Source organism: Carcharhinus amblyrhynchos, chromosome 25 (genome assembly GCF_965287045.1).
Source record: "Carcharhinus amblyrhynchos chromosome 25, sCarAmb.v2.hapA, whole genome shotgun sequence".
NCBI lineage: Eukaryota > Metazoa > Chordata > Chondrichthyes > Carcharhiniformes > Carcharhinidae > Carcharhinus > Carcharhinus amblyrhynchos.
Window position 1 is genome coordinate 29,786,874 of NC_137348.1, and position 22,578 is coordinate 29,809,451.

The following is a 22,578-nucleotide window of genomic DNA, read 5'->3' on the forward strand; positions in this document are numbered from 1 at the left end:
TGCAGAGGGATTGTTTACATCCACCCAAACAGGCAGATGGAACCTTGGTGTAAAGCTTTGTCTGATGGACGGCATCTCTGACAGTGCAGCACTGGGGAAGCACGGAACTGGAGCATCAGCCTTGATTCTTGTCTTCAAGCCCTAGAACGGGATTTGAATCCAGAACCTTGTGACTCAGAGGCGTGAATGCTATCACCTGAGCCACGGCCAATGCGGAAGGTAAATATAGTAAATTTGAGGAGGAGATGGACAGATTTTTAATTAGTTATGGGTTTAAACAGTTATGGAGAATGGGCAGGAAAGTGGAGTTGAGGCTGAGATGAGATGAGATCAGCCATTATTGTATTGAATAGCAGAGCAGGTTCGAGGGACTGAATTGCCTACGTCTGCTTCTAGTTCTTTCCACCATCACTGAAGCCCCCACTACCAACATCTTGGGGGTTACTGTTGACCAGAAATGGAACTGGGCTAGCTACATAAAATTTGGCAGATGAAATATAATGTGAGAAAATGAGAGATTGTCCACTTGGCAAGAAGACCAGAAAAGCAGAATACAGTGAAACCCCAATTTTACACGCCCCGATTTAGCGTGAATTCAGATCTAACGCGATGAATCATTGGACTTTTTTTGCTCTTTTCGGGGAAGTGATTATCTATTTTTAGTATAAAAGGCAAGGGAAAACTGTAAAAAAGGAACACGCTGTGCAGTCCCAATAATTGGATCTGCTGAAACAATCCCACCCAGACTTTAACACCATACCCCCACATATTTACTGTGCGAATTCCACTCAACACTAAGGGGCAATTTGTCATGTCCAATCAACCTAATTCGCACATCTTTGAATTGCTGTCTTATGAAAAAAGGTTGAGCAGGTTGGGCCTACACTGACTGGAGTTCAGAAGAATGAGAAGCAATTGTATTGAAACATGAAGGATTTTCAGGAGATTTGACAGAGTAAAATCTGAAAGGAGTTTCTGCTCACGGGGGGAGTATATAGTTTCAAAATAAAGGATCTCCCATTTTAGATAGAAATGAGGAACTTCCCTCAGAGTGTTGTTAATCTTTGGAGTTCTTTTACCCATGAGAGCAGTGAATCATTTAGACTAGTTGAACAAAATCTCACTTAAACGCCGTAATCCCTTCAACAAGTCCATGTGCATAAACAAGAACAAGAAGCTGCCTTCTCTTCGCCAGAGTATGTTCGGATTATATGGAAGAGGTAAGCACTGCACGATCTCCAGCGCTCAGGATTTACAACTGAGAAAGAGTATTTGTGGTCCAAGTGCCTCCCACTGCCAGGTTCAAGTGTAAGTTAATTTTTAATGACTTGATAAGTTTTTTTCTTTAAAATTTAATTTGACAAGCGTGAAGTTTCATTAGAATTAGAGTGTTGGATGTTTAACACAATAAAAGAATAAATAGTACTTTTTATTTGACTATTTTATCTCACCCTTCTCAATCAATTTCTCTCGCTTTATTTTGTTCACCATGAGTGCTTTTACAACCCCAATTTAGCGCGACACCGCTTTTCTCACGATAACATTTTATGGACCCCAACCATTGCGGTGTAACGGGGCTGCACTGTATTAGATAATTTGAAGGTGACCAAAGAATTTTTGAGTACAAAATGATATCCTTATTGTATATGAATTACAAAAAAGTTATCATGCAGGTACTGCAAGTAATTAGGAAGGCAAATGTAATATTTGCCTTCATTGCTAGGGGGATGGGATCTGAAAGTAGAAAAGTCTTGCTACAAATGTACAGGAGATTGGTGTGACCACATCTGGAACACCGATCCAGTTCTAATCTCCTTCCATAAGGAGGGCTTTTCATGTATTCAGAGGAGGTTGATTCCTGGAATGAAACAGTTAGAATCATACAATCTCTACAGTGCTGAAGGAGGCCATTTGGCCCGTCAAGCCTGCACCAACCACAATCCCACTCAGGCCCTAACACCACACCCCCACATATTTACCATGCAAATTCCACTCAACATAAAGGGGCAACTTGTCACGTCCAATCAACCCAAGCCGCACATCTTTGAATTGCCGTCTTATGAAAAAAGGTTGAGCCTACACTCATTGGAGTTCAGAAGAATGAGAAGTGATTGTATTGAAAACATGAAGGATTTTCAGGAGGTTTGACAGGGTAAAAATTGAAAGGAGTTTCTGCTCACGGGGGGAATATATAGTTTCAAAACAAAGGGTCTCCCATTTTAGGTAGAAGTGAGGAACTTCTTCTCTCAGAGTGTTGTTAATCTTTGGAATTTTTTTTTACCCATGAGAGCAGTGGAGGCTGGTTCGCTGAATGTGTTCAAGGCTGCGGGAGACAAAATTTTGACAGTGGGGTCAAAGGGGGCAGGCTGGAAGATGGAGTTAAGGTTGGAATCAGAGCAGTCTGAATTGTGGAGCAGAGATGAGGGACATATTCTTACTCCAATTTCTTATAACCTTATGAATACTGCAGTTACAAAAACAGGTCAGAGACTGGGAATCCTGCAGTGAGTAACTCACCTCCTGCCTCCCCAAAACCTGGCTCACCATTTATAAGGCAAAAGTCAGGGGTGCGATGGAATACTTGCCACTTGCCTGGGATGAGTGCAACTCCAGCAACATTCAAGAAACTCCACACCATCCAAAGCAAAGCAGCCTGTTTGACTACTATTCCATCGACCAACCTGAGCATTCGCTCCCTCCACCATCCCCACACAGTGGTAGCAATGGGTATTATATACAAGATGTACAGCAGCAACTCATCAAAGTTCTTTTGAGAGCTTCTTCTAAAGCTTCAAACTCTACCACCTAGAAGGACAAAGGCAGCAGATGCATAAGGACACCATCACCAGCAAATTCCCCTCCAAGTCAGTCACCATCCAGACTTGGGACTATATTGCTGTTCCTTCACTGTCATTGGATCAAAATCCTGGAACTTTCTTCCTAACAGTATCTTGGGTGGCCCATCGAGTCCACGCAGACCACAATCCCATCGAGGCCCTATTCCCCTAACCCCACACATTCACCCTGCTAACCCCGCTCCCCACCCTCCGACACTAGGGACAATTTAGCACTGCCAATCAACCTAACCCGCACATCTTTGGACTGTGGGAGGAAATCACAGCGCCTGAAAGAAACCCATGTAGACCCAGGGAGAATGTACAAACTCTACAAAGACAGTGACCCGAGGCTGGAATTGAACTCGGGTCCCTAGTGCTGTGAGGCAGCAGTGCTAATCACTGTGCTACCATGCCACCCATCCAAAGTCTGCTTGGAGTCCTGGACCCAGTCATCCTGCCCCGAGGAGAACAGTCTCTGCTGCCTGCAAGGAGTCTAGAGGTCTATTGGAAAATTCCATTCAGCTTCCCTTGATTAGCCTCATACATCTCCGATGGTAGCACCACAAGTCTCAGAAGGGTGGGTAGCCCTGCTGCCCACCCCTCTCCCCTCCCATGCGATTCCACCTCCTCAACATTAGCCCTGTTTCCCTCTGTTCCCTCCCAACCAGCCCACCACCTTCACTCTCCCCTCCACGCACTAACATGCCTTGCTTCTGAAGTCAAGAGAACAAAGGTGGACACTTTCTTGATTTTCATTCCATACCAAGGAAGAAAGACATGATTCACTTTAGATCACAACAAATGATCCAGGATCTCATTTCAGATGGAATTAGCAAAAACAATATTGGAACTGACATGTACAATTATCAACCAAATACTGGCACCAGAACCAACCAATAAATTTGGCTCATGCTATATATAAAAAAAAATCAATAACACACTAGCAACCATCCTCACATCTTGTAGCCTTAGACTTGTAACATATAACTTACCGGGGCTTTGAAAATGATCTCCCAGCCATCAAAAGGAATGTCCAAAGGTTCCCACTCCACACTTACTGTGGTCTCACGGATAGACTTGAATCTTAAACCATCAGGAGTGGGTAGATCTGCAGGGAGGCAGGAATTAATTTTAGAAAGCTAGAATGTCATAGAAAATGGATAATTTCCATCAGAACAATTATAGATTGAGAGCAAAACTAGCTTCCAGTAATTGTCTTTAACTTCACTATGATTTAAGAGGGCGCTGCTGCCTCGCTGTGCCAGGAACCCAGGCTCAATTCCAGCCTGGGGTGACTGTGTGGAGTCTGCATATTCTCCCCATGTCTGCGTGTGTTTCCTCCCACAGTCCAAAAAGGTGTCTGGGCCATGGTAAATTGCTCCTTGCCGGCAGATGGATTAACAGGGTAAATACATGGGGTTACTAGGATAGGACATGGGTGGGATTGTTGTTGGTGCAGGCTCAACGGGCCAAATGGCCTCCTTCTGCACTGTAGGAATTCAATGATTTTGCATAGGCACACTGGCTGCAAAATGGCCCATTTTGAGGTTGGTAAAATGATAGCATCAGCATGACTATCAACTTAGGGCAAGCTTTTCAGCAACATTTTTGGGAAGTGTTGCAGGCGGACATGTCCAAATTACTCTAAAGACTAAGAACTTGATTATTTTACTCTCTTTGATATAAATTATTAACTAAGGAACTTGTCTGAAAGATAAGGCACATGTTAAAAGATAACCCTTAAATATTTAATCTGAAAGTGGCTTTATTCAAACAACCAGACCCGAAAATCAATCTTCACGTGAAGTACGTGCTGCAGATTGCTATCGCTTTGCATTGATTTCGACGTCAATCTAATCAATAATTCCAGCGTGAACCGTTTCTATATTACACTTGTGATTCACTTATTCTTGCTGACATCGCATAAAAAGTAAGTTGCAAGGGATATCCATCTCAGGAATTCAATTCAATGCGAGAAGATCAATACCACAACTTTCAACTGCAGCCTGCAGCTGGGGGAGGGGTGTTAGCAGCTGGAAAATGTAGGTCCAAGGTTACAGAAAGAACCGAGAATGCCTGAAACGTTGAATTCTTTCTCAGATTCTTGAGGCCACTTGTACAACCTTTAGTGCAGTCGGTCACCTATCTTCCAAATGGGGTCTGCCTCATACCCTTCAGCTAACTTAACCTTACAAATGAAAAATGCTTCGCTCTTCTGAACCTGGGTTTTTAAAGCTTATTTATTAGTGTCACGAGTAGGCTTACGTTAATAATGCAATGAAGTTACTGTGAAAATCCCCTAATTGCTACACTCCTCTTCGGGTACACTCAGGGAGAATTTAGTATGGCCAATGCACCTAACCAGCTTGTTTTTCAGACTGTGGGAGAAAACCGGAGCACCTGGGGGAAACCCACGCAGACACAAGGAGAATGTGTAGGATCCACATCCAAAGGGTTGTGAATCTATGGAAAATGAAGCAGTTGAGGTTGCCTCATTGAATGTCTTCAAGGCAAAGATAGATAGATTTGTAATCAATAAAAGAATTAAGGGTTATGGTGGGCAGGCGGGTAAGTGGAACTTATATGAAACGATTAACCATGATCTTATTGAATGGTGGAGCAGGCTCGAGGGGCCAGCTGGGTTACTCCTGCTCCTAGTTCTTATGTTCAGGCAGTGACCCAAGCCAGGAATCGAACACAGATTCCTGGCACTGTGAGGCAGCAGTGCTGCCCACTGTGCCACCATGCTGCCCACTGCGAAACCTCACTCACTTTTTGATTTCAATAAATAATACTCATGGCCAATGTTCTTGATTCAGAGTGAACACTACCTGCTGATGACCGATGGGTCGCATTGAAACACAAATAGTTGGAGAATGTGTAACCTTGATGGTTGCTGCATTTCTGTTCAGTTTTCTAGTAATTAATTTTGTTGAGAAAGGAAAGGTTTATTGATTTGTAGTTGAAAGCAGGTGCCTTTATGATCACGTTAGCGAGCTTTCTTTGGGGCGATTACCGGTCTAATTGGTATTTCAGGTCAGGTTCATTCACACACAATGGAATGAAATACCACTAATTGGGCAATCCATTTCAAAGCACACAAGATGAAAACCACACATTAAAAAGTTCAAAGTAAATGTTCTGCTGACGCCACCATAGAAGGTTTATCAGACGGATCGCCCAGTGAGCCCTCTGAGGTGCATATATCTTGCTACAGCACATCAGAATTGTTATTTGATTATCAATGCAAACGTAGAGGTTTTTTTCCAAAATGATTTATTACTTCACAAAATAACTCAGGTGGGATTTTCTGGCCATTCATGTCCTGCCACAAGCCAGGATAGAGAATTTGGCTCTCAGCCAAATATCCGTTCACTGCGGTGGGACCAGAACCGCGGAGTGAACGGCTCTCAGTCTATTCAGAGTGAGCAGGCTGCGGAAGTACTATCCTCGACTGTTCTTTATTATTAGCAAACATTGCTGTGTGAAACTGCATTATCGCTGCTCATGGTCTACTGATACGGCACGGTGACATAGTGGTTATCACTGCTGACTCTCAGTACCAGGGTCCTGGGTTCAAATCATTGCTTGGGTCACTATCTGTGTGGGGTTTGCATGTTCTCCCTGTATCTGCGTGGGTTTCTTCCGGGTGCTCCGGTTTCCTCCCACAGTCCACAGATGTGTGGGTTAGGTTGATTGGCCATGCTAAATAGGCCCATAGTGTCAAGTGGGACTAGCAAGGGTAAATGCGTTGGGTTATGAGGATAGGGCCAAGGTGGGATTGTGGTCGGTGCTCAATGGGCCAAATGACCTCGTTCTGCACTGTAGGATTTTATGATACTGCACAGGGTGCGATATTGGAAATGGCAATAAAACATGTGATTCAATCCAGATGTAGTTTAGATAATTCAGTGTACAGTACTGGTTAAGACAACTTTTTAAAATAATTCTTTGCAACTAGACCAGTGAAGTCATTCCTATCTCTGTGATTTGTCATCAGTAAGAAGTCTCACAACATCAGGTTAAAGTCCAACAGGTTTAGGTGGAATCACGAGCTTTTTGCAGCATTGCTCCTTCCTCAGGTGATGAGAGCACCTCATGAAGGAGCAGCATTCCGAAAGTTTGTGATTCCAAATACTTCTTACTGTGCCCAGCCCAGTTCAATGCCAGCGTCTCCACATCACGGAATCAATAAAACACATTTGACTTGTAGTAATTTGTTGGTATTGTTTCTGAAAGTTCCACCTGCAGCACATTGCTTTATTCCATTAATGCTTGTTGACAAACTAAATGGGTTAACATGCAGTAACTCATCAAAATGCAACAAACAATCTGATCACAATTGGAGGTATCACAGAATAGGAGTTATCTGCAAGGGCAAATAGTTAACAGACACTCAAACTTTTCTCCCCGCTACTTTAACGGAGATGGTTATCAACTTAACTACTTTAAATGGGTTAATGCTTCCATTAAAGTTGAAGAGATAGTAATTTGACACAAGCACATAGATGTCTCCATCACAAATGTAGTTTCCTGCCTTATTTTCCCAGGCGATGGGTGAGACCTCTTGTTGGTATTGACAACAGTAACTTCTTTCTATCTGTTCACAACTTTGCTCCAAGTTTTCAAACAAAAGCATCTAAGTATAATTTTGCCAGGTGGACAGCGAAGAGTGGACCAATTTCTATTTCTTTACGACACGTAAATATGATACTATCATTTTAAATATGCATATTTCTAATATCAAGTTCAACTCACCAAAGATACTTAGACAGCACCTTCCAAACTATGACCACTTCCATCTAGAAGTACAAGGGCAGGAGATACTTGGGATCACCATCATCTGCAAGTCCCCCTCCAAGTCACTCACCACCCTGGCTTGGAAATATAATTGCCGTTCCTTCGCAGTCGCTGGGTCAAAATCCTGGAATTCCCTCCCGGACAGTATTATGGATCAACCCACAGCACATGGGCTGCAGCAAATGAACAAGGCAGCTCACCGTTACCTTCTCAAGGGCAACTATGATGTGGAGATGCCAGCGTTGGACTGGGGTGGGCACAGTAGGAAATCTTACAACACCAGGTTAAAGCTTGTTTGAAAACACAAGTGTTTGGAGCCCTGCTCCTCAACTCACCTGATGAAGGAGCAGCACTCCAAAAGCTTGTGATTCCAAATAAACCTGTTGGACTTTAACCAAGGGCAAATAGGGATGGGCGATAAATGCTGGCTGGCCAGCGATACCCACGTCCCACAAGTTAATTTTAAAAAGTCTCCAAAGCTCAAATGCTAAAGCCACCTTTCACTTGACAATAATAGTGCTTGCCAACTATGTAGTTTTCTCAGAGGCTAGAGTCCCCCTTAATTACTTTTGGCCCTGGGATGTAAATTTGCTTTCTCCCAATTAACAACCCGCACTGTTCTCATGTTAATAGAAGTTTATTATGGTGCCTTTTGCACTAACATTATTACAAATCACAAAACAGGCAAGTTTGTTGTTCACAGGCTCCAATATGCAAACGAACATTCTTGCGGAGATTGGCGGTACTCACGTGTTGCTATTCTGGCACTGACGGGGATGCTCCTCTGGTTGTTAAGGATCGCATAAACGTTGATTAAATATTCAACCCCTGGCTCCAGTCCGTGGATGGTCGAGGACATTTGGTCTCCAGGTACATTTATTTCCAATTGTATTCCACCAGGGGAGGTTGGGACATAGGTGACAAGGTACGCATTTACTCGGACTTCATTTTCCCACTCGACATCCACAGTTTTAGGATCCACTTCAGTCACCTTAAGGTTCTTGGGAGCCGAAACTACAGGGAGAAACAAATCGTGGGGTAAAGCTTTTAAACACAAACAGTACTGAAATAAATAATGGTTAAAACTGCTGACAATTCCGCCTGAAAGCAAAATTTCTAAATTGAGGGTTGTGGGAATCTGGGATGCACTGGCTGGGAAGGTACGAGGCTGGAAACCTTACAACCTTGAAAAAAAGATTTGGATGAGCACTCGAAAATGTCATAATATTCAAAGACATGGGACAGGTTCAGGAACAAGCTCTTGGCACGGTGGCACACTGCCTCACTCTGCCAGGGACGAGGCTTCAATTCCGGTCTAGGGTTACTGTCTGTGTGGAGTTTGCAGGTTCTCCCTGTGCCTCATGGGTTTCCTCCCAAAGTCCAAAGATGTGCAGATTAGGTTGGTTGGACATGCTCAATTGTCCCTTAGCGTCAAGGGGACAAGCAGGATAAATACTGGGGCTTACGGGGATAGGGCCTGGGTGGGATTGTTGTCAGAGCAGGCTTGATGGGCTGAGTGGCCTCCTTCTACACCGTATGGATTCTATGATTATATGAAAGTGGGATTAGCGCTCCTTTAGTGGTAGATATTGTTGGTGCAGACTTGATGGGCCTTTTCTGCACTGTATGACTCTATGAGAAATCTGGGCAAAGGCCCAGTGCCCAAAATGGAGTGCAGTACCACACTCTGGGTGGAATTTTCCTTTCCTGCCCACCATGGGAATCGAAGCGGGCGGGGGCAGAACAAAAGTCCGTTGACCTTGGGCGGGATTTTCCAGTCTTGGGGTGAGCACGGCTGGAAAATCCCACCCTCTGTCAGAGAGTCAGTGCGGTCTTGAGGGGTTGAATGGCATCCTTCTGCACTGTAGAGATTCTGTGATCCTAAATTAAAAATAACGGTGGATTTCAAATGGGTAAATATGTTGCTTAAGTTGTTTCCTCCATTAAAATGAAATTAGCATCTGTTTTCTGAGGAAAATCCTCTTTGTGAGGGATACTCACTCTTAAAACATAACTCAAAATAAATAGTCATGTGTTAATTATCAGTGAGGTCCATCAGTATTGTTATGAAGTCACACAGAGTCACAACACCCAATGGCCCATCTGGGCTGCAGAGGATCATTGGCTGTGCTATCTAATTAACAGTAAGAAGTCTCACAACACCGGGTTAAAGAGCAACCAGTTTATTTGATGTAATCCCACAAGCTTTCGGAAACGGTGTTCCTTCGTCAGGTGTGTGGAAGGTTCTGATCAGAGAAGGACATATAAAGTCACACCCAGTTTACAGAATACTGATTAGAATGCAAGTCTTTGCAGCTAACCTGCTATTCAAGTCTTATAGATGCAGACAATGTGAGTGGAGATAGCATTAGCACAGGTTAAAGAGATGTGTATTGTCTCCAGACAGGACAATAAGTGAGATTTTACAAACCCAGGCAAGTCACAGGGGTTACAGATAGTGCAACATGAACCCCAGATCCCGGTCTGGGACGTCCCAAAGCATGGTACATTGGGGAGACCATGCAGACGCTACGACAACGGATGAATGAACATCGCTCGACAATCACCAGGCAAGACTGTTCCCTTCCTGTTGGTGAACACTTCAGCGGTCACGGGCATTCGGTCTCTGATCTTCGGGTAAGCGTTCTCCAAGGTGGCCTTCACGACACGTGACAGCGCAGAGTCGCTGAGCAGAGACTGATAGCCAAATTCCACATACGAGGATGGCCTCAACCGGGATCTGGGGTTCATGTTGCACTATCTGTAACCCCCATGACTTGCCTGGGCTTGTAAAATCTCACTTACTGTTCTTGTAAAATTTCATTTACTGTCCTGTCTGGAGACAATACACATCTCTTTAACCTATGCTAATGCTATCTCCACTCACATTGTCTGCATCTATAAGATTTGAATAGCAGGTTAGCTGTAAAGACTTGCATTCTAATCAGTATTCTGCAAACTGTGTGTGACTTTATATGTCCTTCTCTGATCAGAACCTTCCACACACCTGATGAAGGAACACGGTTTCCGAAAACTTGTGGGATTACTGTCAAATAAACTGGTTGGACTTTAACCTGGTGTTGTGAGACTTCTTACCGTGTTTATCCCAGTCCAACGCTAATTAAAGCAGGGATTTGAGACTTTTTCCCATGGCCCCGCACATTTTTTCGAGTTCTATCTTGAATGCCACAATTAAACCATGCTTTCAGGCAGTGCATTCCAGATCGTAGCAAGCTGCTCCATGTGGTCTCGGTGCCGACGTATGGCAAGAAGAATGACAAAGCTCATTCCACATTTGATGCCCTTGATTATGAAGATGCCTCTCTTCTCCCCCATCCTGCAACCCATGTCTCAGAAGATGAGAACGTACGAGACTAGAGAAGCTGGTGTCATGATCCAGGCAGGTGAGGGCATTGTAGATTTCAGAAAATTGACGTTTCAGTTTTGTCTGAGTGTGGAATTGGCTGGAGGGAGAGGAGGGAGCTGGTGATGGGAGGGTGGTTGCAAAGATACAAAAATAGCATGACTGCTGATAAGGAAATCACTTTTCCCATGACAGTGAAAATGCGGAAAAGATTCCAGGCAAATTCTCTGTTGGTTAATTCCTTCTAAGGAGGAATGGAAATCTGGAGAAATTGAAAACAAAAAGAAATTGAAGTAAGAGGATGGGGTGCATATTCTTGACTGTTGCTGAAACACTTTGAGATTGGGAGTGTTTAATTTCCCTCAAGAGGTGAAATGCTTAGGGTTTCACTAAAGGTACAGTAGATTTGACCTGGTCTGTGGGTTGGGTGGCCCAATTTCAAGTTTTAATTCCACGTATTCTGAGAATATTTCAAAACTTATTGATATCATTCCAGAGAATATAACTCATCTTTATATTGCTTTATCAACTCGAAGAAAGGAATATCTAGGACTCACCAAGTTGTTCTAACCCTAGGCCAAAACGACTAATTTTCTTGAGCCAGATGTTTATTTCCTCATTTTGGATGGCATTAGGGACTGGATTGTCACCGAGTCAGGAATGACTCAGACACCCTTTAAAAATGGCAGGCAGGATCCAATTCCAAGATTCCCGACCCCGTTTCTCGGGTTGCTGAATTTCAGGAGTGGCTTTTAAGAGTGTGGGTTGGTTTGAGTTCCAGGCTGCACTCTGTGATATATACCTATTGGCTCCATTGCGGAGGTATGTGCTAGTCCTCTGCCATTTTTATAGAGTCCAGCCAGCATTTCAAAGATGCCTGAGAGGCAAATTCAAAGGATTCTCCTCACCCTCCCCCATGGCCAAGGTATGTCTCCACCTCCATGGCCCCTCATGTCCCCATGCCAAAGTATTTACACTTTCCCTAACTCCTATGGTTCCAAATATACCCATGCCAAGATACACCCCCAAAACCACTCCAATGGCTTCTCATGGCTTGCACGTGTGGAGAAAAAGTGACATGGGGAATATCCCCTTCATAAAGTGTACTTCTCAAATGATAGGCAACAGCAATCATGGGTAAAGAGGAGAAAGGTTAGATAAAGTTCAAAAGGGAATAAATAGTTTAAAAACCAACTTCTAGACCATCAACTTTGTTCTCCATTTTGATTTTCCTTTCTCCAAGTGCCAGACTACATCTTTAATTTTGCTTTCAGGCAGCACTGACCCTTTTCTGCTTGTAAAACGTTCTGCTATTTTATCTTCAGATGGTGCTGACCTTTATTCTGCTATGAACATCTAAGCTGGACTTTCAGCCTTTAATACTGTCATCCCCCCCTCCTTTTGTCTCGTGTTCCACAACATATTTGTCATTTAATCTCCTCCGCATTCTTCCTATCCCTAACTTTCTATTTTGCTCCATTTGCCCACTCCCCTGAATCTATCGCATTTCTACAAGTCTGCTTGTTCCCCCTGCGTCCGCGTTGGTTCCCTCCGGGTGCTCCAGTTTCCTCCCACAGTCCGAAAGACATGCTGGTTAGGTGCATCGGCCATGCTAAATTCTTCCTCAGTGTGCCCGAACAGGCGCCAGAGTGTGGCGACTCGGGGATTTTCACAGTAACTTCAATGCAGTGTTAATGTAAGCCTACTTGTGACCCTCATAAATAAACTTCAAAAAAAGCTGTCTCTCGCTCCAAAGAAGAGTCGTAATGGACTCAAAACGTTGGCCGGAATTTTAACATCCTGCCCGCCACGGGAATTGGAGTGAGCGAGAGGCAGAACATGGAAAGGTGCAATGACCTGAGGTGGGGTTTTTCAGTTTCGGGATGAGCGAGGCCATAAAATACAGCCCCACCACTCTGTTTCTCCCTCATCAGATGCTGCCAAATCCGATGGGTTTTTCCAGCGTTTTCTGTTTTTATTTCAGATTTCTCGTATCCGCAATTGTGCTGCTTTCATAATAATAAATAGTTTTGACTGAGAAGAATGATGTGTCACATTGCAGGAATGAAAGAAATGATAACCGTCCAATTCATTTACTTAAAATCGTGAACCTCTGGACGCCCCAGACAGGAAGACTGCAGAAAATAAACAGTGCTACTACTTCGTCAGTTGTTAACTATCTCCGCAAATTAATTGGAGACATCAAAGGTCATGTTTTGTTCCATTGTGTATAACTTGTATTTATCAACTGCAGAGTTTCTGGCATGGTGTATCAAGCACATGGAAAAAAAAAAGCTCTTGAATTCACATGGAAGCTTTTTTTTTTGCAAATTTCAAAACTAGGCAGTAACTCTTACCTCAGAGATTTTCACCATCGGATCACTCATTTAAAGCCATACCCATTGCTAATCCTGCTAACACGAAGGGCCAATCCACTGAACCTGCACATCTTTGGAGTGTGGGAGGAAACTGCAGCACCTGGAGAAAACCCAGGAGAACGTGCAAAATCCACACAGACACAGTCACCCAAAGCCAGCATTGAGCCCGGGTCCCTGGAGCTGTGAGGCAGCCATGCTAACCACTGTGTCGCCAATACTATACACACCAATACTTATTTATACATACTTTATTTTCTGTGTTTTAAAACACTAAAATATTTACAAACCCAACAGAATGGAATTGAAATAAATAGAGACATAACCAGCTTATTTTCAGCTTTTAAGATCTATGTTCTGAAACCATAACACCTCAGGTCATTAGAAAAGGTAAAATATAATTCAGATCTCTTTTGTATTGTAAATAATGGACAGTTGGGCACAGTTGAATGCATTGAGTTACTGCCCAACTTTTCTGTTAGTAGATACCGGTATGAATTTCTGCAATGCAATTAAAGTTAATAAAGAACTTAGAACTTGAATGAAAGAGATACTTGTCTATGACAAACCAACTGGAAAGAAATGGTTGGTTTCACTTACCGGCAGAGCAGTCTTCTTTCGTGTAGCCGTCATCACAGACGCATCGACCACGAACACAACTCCCACGGTCATTGCAGTTGTTGGGACAGGCCAAGTCTGCACAATCTAGGCCTGTGTAATTTGGATCACAGACACACCGCCCATTGACACACTGGCCACGGTTATTGCAGTTGTTCAGACAGGCCAGTTCACCGCAGTCCTCGCCAGTAAAACCATCATCGCAGACACACTGACCATTGACACAGCGGCCACGGTTGTTGCAGTTGTTTGGACAGGCTAGCTGACCACAGTCTTCGCCTGTGAAACTTTCTTCACAGATGCATCGGCCATTGACACATCGCCCACGGTCGTAGCAGTCATTCGGGCAAATCAGCTCACTGCAGTCCTCTCCTGAATAGCTCTCATCACAGATACACTGACCGCTGACACAGCGACCTCGGTTGTTGCAGTTGTTTGGGCAAGCTAATTCACCACAGTCATCTCCAGTGAAGCCATAGTTGCAGATGCACCGTCCGTTGACACAGCGACCGACATCGTGGCAATTGTTTGGACAGAGGAGTTCGCTGCAGTCTTCTCCTGTGAAGCCTTCATCACAGATACAGTGTCCATCATCGCAGTGCCCACGATGGTTACAGTTGTTTGGGCAGGTCAGTTCACCACAATCTTCTCCAGTGAAGCCCTCATTGCAGATGCACTCTCCGTCGACACAGTTTCCACGGTCGTTACAGTTGTTCAGGCAATCCCATTCACTACAGTCTTCCCCCGCGTAGCCTTCATTGCAGACACACTGCCCATTGACACAGAGGCCGTTGTTACTGCAGTTGTTTACACAGACAAGCTCTCCACAATCTTCACCAGTGAAACCTTCGTCACAGTAACAGACCCCTCCGATACACCGGCCACGGTCAAAACAATCGTGAGGGCAAATAATTTCTGAACAGTCCTGATCCGTAAAACCTTCATCACAGATACACTCTCCATCCACACAGCGGCCACGGTTATAGCAGTTGTTAAGACAGGCCAGTTCCGTACAATCTTCTCCAGTTAAGCCTTCATCGCAGATACACCGTCCATCGCTACAAATGCCTTGGCCACTGCAATTGTTGGGACAGAGCTTTATCCTGCAATCTTCACCTGTGTGACCTTCATCACAGATGCAGACTCCACCAATACAGGTTCCATACTCACCGCAGTCAAACTGACACAGTGGCAGGCCACAGTCGTTTCCTGTGTAACCATCAAAGCAGTGACAGACCCCATTTATACACTTGCCTTGATCGCTGCAGTCGCGAGGACAGGATAGTCCAATGCTACAGTCTTCACCAGTAAAACCTTCTTCACACAAACACTTGCCATCCACGCAGGTGCCTCTTTCATTGCAGTTTTCTGGGCAGTCAGGTTCTGTGCAATTCATTCCTTTCCAGCCTGGATTACATACACAGCCACAGGTATCTGTGCTGTAGTTTCCATGTGCACCGCAGAAAGGTTTCACATCAATACGACCTAAGCAAAAATGTTTATTAGTGTACAGTATGACATTCTTTGTATAAAGTAGGCAACCCCCAAGACCGATGGGCTTTAATGATATTAATTTGTTTTAATAATGTCTAGTTTGTTTGGACGTCACTATTTTATCTGTTCTGGTATGCCAAAAATATTGTAATAATTTACTCTTAGCCTGAGATTAAATATATACCAACGACTTGTGGTAACACAAGTGTGTTTATTAATATGTAGAAGTAGATATGGCACAACTTCTAGTTTACATTGGTGACATAGTATGTGCACCCACAATTATTTAACTATTTCACATAGTAACTACTTTCATACCTGTTCCTTGCTGTGCACCATTTCCACAGCATGCCCCATTAGCACACTGATCACGCAATAATGAGACATGACCTTCCAATGTCTCTAACCTGTTGAGCAAGTCACGGATGTCTGGCCCTGCTGCACAGCCGCAGGCTTGACGTGGGATGTTGATTCGATGAGTGAAGACAATTTGATTTTCGCCGTCGACAGTGTGCTCTATGTGTTGGTCACTGGAGTCAGCTTTGGGCCTTGCAATGCCATCAGGGGACTCCAGGTCCACTGAGCAGAGAGAGCCAAGAGGAACATTGATGTTGTAGACATGGTTGAAGTTGATAGGTTGTGTGCCAACTGGTAAAGTGATATTTTCTTCTTTTGGCTGCGCAATGTCTCTCCTCTGCCTAATGACTTTCCTAATGAGTCCTTCATGGGTTTGTTCCACCAAAATAGCCGTCACAAGGCAAACTAAAATGTGCCACTTAAACCCCATTTTGGTGGTTTGTGATCTTCCTATTTTGTGCAGTCAATTTTGTTTATGGATGTAACAAAGAGCGATAAGACGTGAAAACTTTGGTTCCTCCTCAGCTGAGTGTATCTGTAAGAAATCAAGGAAAGAAAACGTGAAAGGAACCTGTTAATCATCACTAACTGGTGTGACATTTTGCAATCCTTCACACATTTGGGACAAAAATCAGCAATTCCATTCGCAAACATGTAGTGGCAACCAAATTAAACCAAGGTATCATAAATGCTGCCATCTAACTGTCATTTAAATGCTACCCTTGATAGTGGCACAGTAACAGAGTGATTAGCACTGCTGCCTCACAGTGTCAGTGACCCGAGTTCAATTCCAGCCTCGGGTGACTATGTGGATTTTATATATTCTCCCCGTGTTTGCATGGGTTTCCTCCGGGTGCTCTGGTTTCCTCTCACATTCCAAAGATGTGCAGGTTAGGTGGATTGGCCATGCTAAATTGCCCCTTAGTGTCAGGGGGACTAGCAGGGTAAATGTGTGGAGTTACAGCGATAGGGCCTGTGTGGGATTGTCGTCGGTGCAGGCTTGGTTGGCTGAATGGCCTGCATCTACATTATAGGGATTCAACGATTCTATGTCTATGATTCTAGTTTAAAGTTTTAATACTTATTTGTTGGTGTCACAAGTACATTAACTTACATTAATACTGCAGTGAAGTTATTATGAAAATCCCCTAGTCGCCACACTCCGGTGCCTGTTTGGGCACACTGAGGGTGAATTTAGCATGACCAATGCACATAACCAGCACGTCTTTCAGACCATGGGAGGAAACTGAAGCACCCAGAGGAAACAAAACGAAGAGACGGGGAGAACGTGCAGGCTCAGCACAGGCAGCGACCCAAGCTAGAAATCGAACCCGGGCCCCTGGTTCTGTGAGACAGAAATGTTTACCATTGTGGGAGGCAGCGGCATAAATAGTATTGCAACTGGACCAATAATCCAGAGACCCAGGAGTAACGCTGTGATTCTAATGTGATGGTCGATGGCAGGATGATTGATTTAAAATGTTGACCTGTTTCTGCAATGGCTTTCATTAATTACTGATGATTAATTCACTTTAATCTCAGCCTTGTGGTTTTAAAGTCTCAAGTGCATTGTAAACACTGAAGCCACAGGTGTTATTGAAATGCATTAACATGTCACCGCTAGGCACCGCTTAAGATAAATAACGTGACAACCATTGAGAAATTGCTCCTTCCAGTCAACCCCTGTGTGATGGATGGTTTACAAATTGTGTAACATTTGACACAGCCTTCAGAGCTTAATTGACTACCACACATTTGTCAGTTCAGATAAATAGTGAAGGCTTATCTGAAACAGTCAGGTGAACATTGAGCAGATTGGAATTTTGTAGTGAGGGTGGATGTTTCTCTTCAACACACTGACAGTGGATCTTCAATGGCCCAACGCTGACACTGACCCTTAACCCTGGCCATTTTCTCAGGACAGGGAAAAAGGAAATCGGTGCAACACTCGTCACAGGCTAGTGCAGACCTGAAGAAATGGTTTTCTTTTCTCTTTCAACCATCTTTACAAATCGGTCATTAACATAACAATAATCATTATTTACATGAAAGTGTTTCTACATTTTCCACATGGCAGGAGCATCAATGTTTTCCAGTACAAATTTTATGCAGTGCCTGTTCTGAAAATGCAGTGCAACCAGGAACCAAAGAAATCCCTGCCGTGTAAAAAGGAGGCCATTTGGTCCATCGTGCCTGCAACAACTCTCCGAAAGAGCACCTTAACAAGACATTCCACCCTCCCCCCAGTCAGATCCCCTAATGCCACACATTTAACATGGCTCATTTATCTAATTTACACATCTTGGGACACCAAGGGTCAATTTAGCATAGCTAACCCAGCTAATCTATGCATCTTTTGACTGTGGGAGGAAACCGGAGCATCTGAAGGAAACCCATGCAGACACAGAGAGAAAGTGCAAACTCCACACAAACAAACAAACAGACAAGGCCAGAATCGAATGGTCCCTGGTGAGACAGCAGTGCCACTGTGCCAAACTGAGTGCAACTTGGATTAAGGCAAATGCGTGCACCAACTTGAGGACAGTCTCATCATTGCAGATTCACATCAGCTGAGGTATACCTTTGACCATAATATTACTAGGAACCATTCCGGCTTCTGCTCTTAAAGCTGAAACTGTTAGCTGCCAGGGAACAATCTTATTAGCTTTTCACTAACAGTTACAGGGCATTAAGAATTGATGGGAAGCTATTTCCATTTCACGCTAATGGAAGTATAAGTTTAGAGTTAGGGTTTCACCTCCTTGTGGCGTGTTGCTCCCAAGAAGTGGTCGCTTCACACCTCTTGGGTTTCACACTGCACACAACCAAATGCTGAGTAAATCCCTTGGACAGCTGAATGCTTTGCAAACACGAAGGGGAGATTTCGCTGATTCTATTCTTTCATCAATGAGATCTGAGGTTTTTTTTAAAAAATGGGAGAGCTATAACTGCATACATTAGTCATCAGGAAAATAGAGAGTTCCCTCCTGAACAGACAAGTTAGGGATGAATTTTATCTGTTTCTTGGAGACCAGTTAGGTGGTAGGACAGGGAATAAAAGTAGAAAAGAGTATTTCATGGCATTTATCCAATGTGTCCCCTCCTCCAAGTAATCTTGCCTGAGGCAGGGTGGGTGCAGGAGAGGCTAACAGTCTGTCAGCATTGGGTAGCCAATTAGGACCATATTTGGTCAAACAAGCAAGAGATGTCAACATCTGTAGGCGCCTTCCCAGCTACAGGGTCAGGCTGAGGTCAGAGCTGATCATGCTGTGAAGTAGGTAGCAAAATAATCAAATTGTTACATTTGAAAAGGTGTTACGATGTTCAGAGACTTTTTTTTTAAGTTTTCCCATTTTATTTCGCAAAAAGGCACAGTACCATAACAGATCAATGTACGCGATCTCCTCATGACCAGCATCTGAGGTGCCCCTAAACCAGTACTCTTAGAAAAAGATGTATAAACAGAAGCGTCAGAGTCCATTTGCCACGTTAACAAAACCTGGTCAGCACTGCATCTTCAGCAGTTGTTCATCTGGACCTCTGCCTCATCTTTCGCCTTTTACGTTGCAGCCTGCGCACGCACTTCTTCTGCCACTTCGCTCTCACGTCGACAAGGATCTCAAAACCCCAGAAATATTGACCTGAAGCTTTGTTGTAAATCTACTGATTTATCCTGGCACAATTAGTCTCTATTGGTGTAAGTGGCAGATAACATAAATCGAATTGTAGGCAAGTGTTGTGTGCAGTTCGATCCACGTTATTTGTGATCTTACACACTAGTGTTGCATTGAGGCATGTCTCAACCACTGAGTTTCCAGTAATGGGGTTTATTTATAGCTGGCCTTTAAGACAACTCCTAAATCGAAGCATGATTTTTTTTCCTCCCCAAGGACACTAATAGGTCTATTTTTAAACAATTTGAATTATTTTTCTAATTTACTAAAGAACAACACATTCTCCCCGTGACTGTACGAGTTTCCTCCAGTTATATCCCACAGTCCAAAGATGTGCAGGTCAGGTGGATTGGCCATGATAAATTACCCCTTAGGGTCCCAAGATGTGTGGGTTAGATGGATTAACTATTGTAACTGTGCGGGCTTACGGGGATAGGGCGGGGGAGCAGACCTGGGTAAAGTACCCTGTCAAAGCTTTGGTGGAGACTCGATGGGCTGAATGGCCTCCTTCTGCACTGTAGGGATTCTAAAATTCTATGATTCTGGCTGATACTGTAGCCAAATCTTGTTCTAAATTCTGAAAGGTCAGTTAGATCTTCACAGGTCCTGGATCGACTCCATGATTTAAAATGCTAATGCTGTTGTGATAAATCAATTTTCAGCTGTATTCATCAAATTTTATCCAGCTAATCACTCCTAAATTTGAAAAAAAAAGTGTTTAAATCACAGTCCAATTGTACTAGACCATGACAGATTTTGTTGCTGGCAAAATGCAAACGGTTCGGAGTAGGATCCTCGTTCACGCTTTACAAAACTAGCAGGCTTTGGTTTCAAGTCACATTGGAATTGCCAGTTCCCTCAAATTTAACCCTTTATGGCCAATTCATTGCTCTGTTTCACTGCCGTGACCACTTTAAACCGACAGTTGATGTCCTTGGACCGCAAGGTACCTTTTAAGTTGCGAGTTCATTAACTAGATGCAAAGTCTTTTTACCCTAACTGTCTAGTTAGGGTCATAGAATCCTACAATGCAGAAGGAGGCCATTTGGCCCATTGAGTCTGCACCACCTGCAAACCCACCCAGCCTCATCCCCACAACACTTTGCATTTACCCGAGCCAGTCCTGCTGACACTAAGGGGCAATTTAGCATGGTTAATTAACCTAATCTGTGCATCTTTGGACCACGGGAGGAAACCCACGCAGACACAGGGAGCATGTGCAAACGCCACACAGACAGTGACGCCAGCCGGGGAATTGAATCTGGGTCCCTGGCATTGAGAGGCAGCAATACTAGCCACTGTGCCACCCACTATTTTTTCTAATTAGCTCCACAGCCGGTTCCATTAACATAAAAATCGTGAGGAACAAGACAATGGGAACCTTCTGATCTATATACTTATCGGGTGCTTAGCCCAACAACTGACCAAAACTGTGAGCAACAATGGTCTCTGCCACTTGGAAAGTGACAAAGAAAACAATTTAAATGGGGAAATCTTAACTACAAATTAGATTGCCTTGAAAGAATGAGAAAAGTCAAGTTGAACAACTTGATTTTAAAATTGTTTGAACTTGGTTCCAAATTGCAGCATGTTTCATTTCTGCACGGTGTAATTATCAGTGTACAGCAAATGAGTCTGGGAGTGTTCACTGTCCGCAAACTTGGCAGCAGGAGACTGAGGTTTATGTGTACAATGGACAAAAGAATTTTAATTCAAAACAAAGTAGCTTCCCAATATTACCCAATGTCAAGTCTAGATGACGGGAGAGAGTGATAGGATACCGATACCTCAAACCACAAAGCTAACTGCACGCATTGGAAAAAATGTTTGAATTTCAACAAATAATAGTCGTAATGTTTTGCACAGTACAAGGACATGCGGCTGAGGTGGATTGGTCGTGCTAAATTTGCTTTTGGGTGTCCCAAGGTATTTAGGTTAGGGGGATTTGCAGGGGAAATACATGGGGTAAGTCTGGCTAAGAGTCAGTGCAGACTTGATGGGCTGAAAGGCCTCCTCCTGTACGGTCGGGATTGTACGATTTGGCATGAACTGCAATGGCCCATTGCCAATTCTAAGCTGAAGCGTCTGTACAGGAAGGAAATGGGAGGGCTTCCCCCAATTCTGTTCTCCTCAGCATCAGGTAACAATGCAAATTCAGGTCCAAACTCTACTTCACCAGCGAAATAGCCAATGCCTAACCAGCCGCAGGGGCCAGACAATGGATATTTAAAACAATCCAAATGCACAGACCATCCCTAAGCTTTTGACGGCAGCATGTGGGAGAGATGGCCATATAGCTCATAGGGTAAAGTCAATCAGGTTGTCAAAAGTTAACAAATTTGTCGGTTTACATGTTCGAAAATCATATTGTTTACTTTCCAAATTCCACAGAGAAATGAGGATAGCAGTCCACTTATGGCAGCTTTGTTCTCCTGTTCAAAAAATCAGGCAACATAATATCTTTTGTAGGTAGAAGGCTTCATTCAGTCAGTTCATATTTACTTAGCCGTGTGATTTTGATGGTCAAGTGAAGAAAAGAACCTTTATCATTTATAATTGTGACAGCATGAAACTCACTGTTTTGCTTTATGACAAATGAGATGTCTATACCAACATATTGAACACTACAAATGACATTAAAATATAGATTATTGTTGTGTATTTAAGTGTAAAATGTGCTTGCAAAATTTCCACAATCTACTTGTATGTTTTAGTGTTTGACTTCTCAGGCTGCACAGGACAACAGAGGTTAAAAGTATTTCCTTTCGGCATGCTCAGGAAAGCAGGCAACATAATGTCTTCATCTATTTTGTTCGCCAGCACAAAAGTCAAGACACTCAGTAAAAGAACTCCATCGCTCCACATTTTCATCCAATGATGCCAAACCCCCCTGTCATTTTTATTTGCATATGTTTCCCATATGCGCATTTTGGAACAATGTTTCCAGCAGCAACCTCAGTTCTGTTATCCATACAACTACTATATTGAGCTAGAATCTTTTTAAAGAGAATCTTTTACTCATTCCACACTAGCCCATTAGTTCTCCATGTAGACAGCGA

General features: G+C 43.5%; 1 protein-coding gene across 1 annotated transcript in view; it reads right to left on the reverse strand.

Annotated features, from left to right (window-relative positions):
- The window catches only part of LOC145358118 (tenascin-like), a 141,776-nt gene that overhangs the window by 83,815 nt on the left and 35,383 nt on the right, over window positions 1-22,578 (reverse strand). The window contains exons 2-5 of the mRNA XM_080211792.1: window positions 15,807-16,380; window positions 13,977-15,479; window positions 8,388-8,651; window positions 3,830-3,945 (exon numbers count right to left, since the gene is read on the reverse strand). Of these exons, the coding sequence (XP_080067918.1) occupies window positions 3,830-3,945; window positions 8,388-8,651; window positions 13,977-15,479; window positions 15,807-16,275 (2,352 nt within the window). The 5' untranslated portion in view covers window positions 16,276-16,380. The remainder of the gene's footprint in view (window positions 1-3,829; window positions 3,946-8,387; window positions 8,652-13,976; window positions 15,480-15,806; window positions 16,381-22,578) is intronic.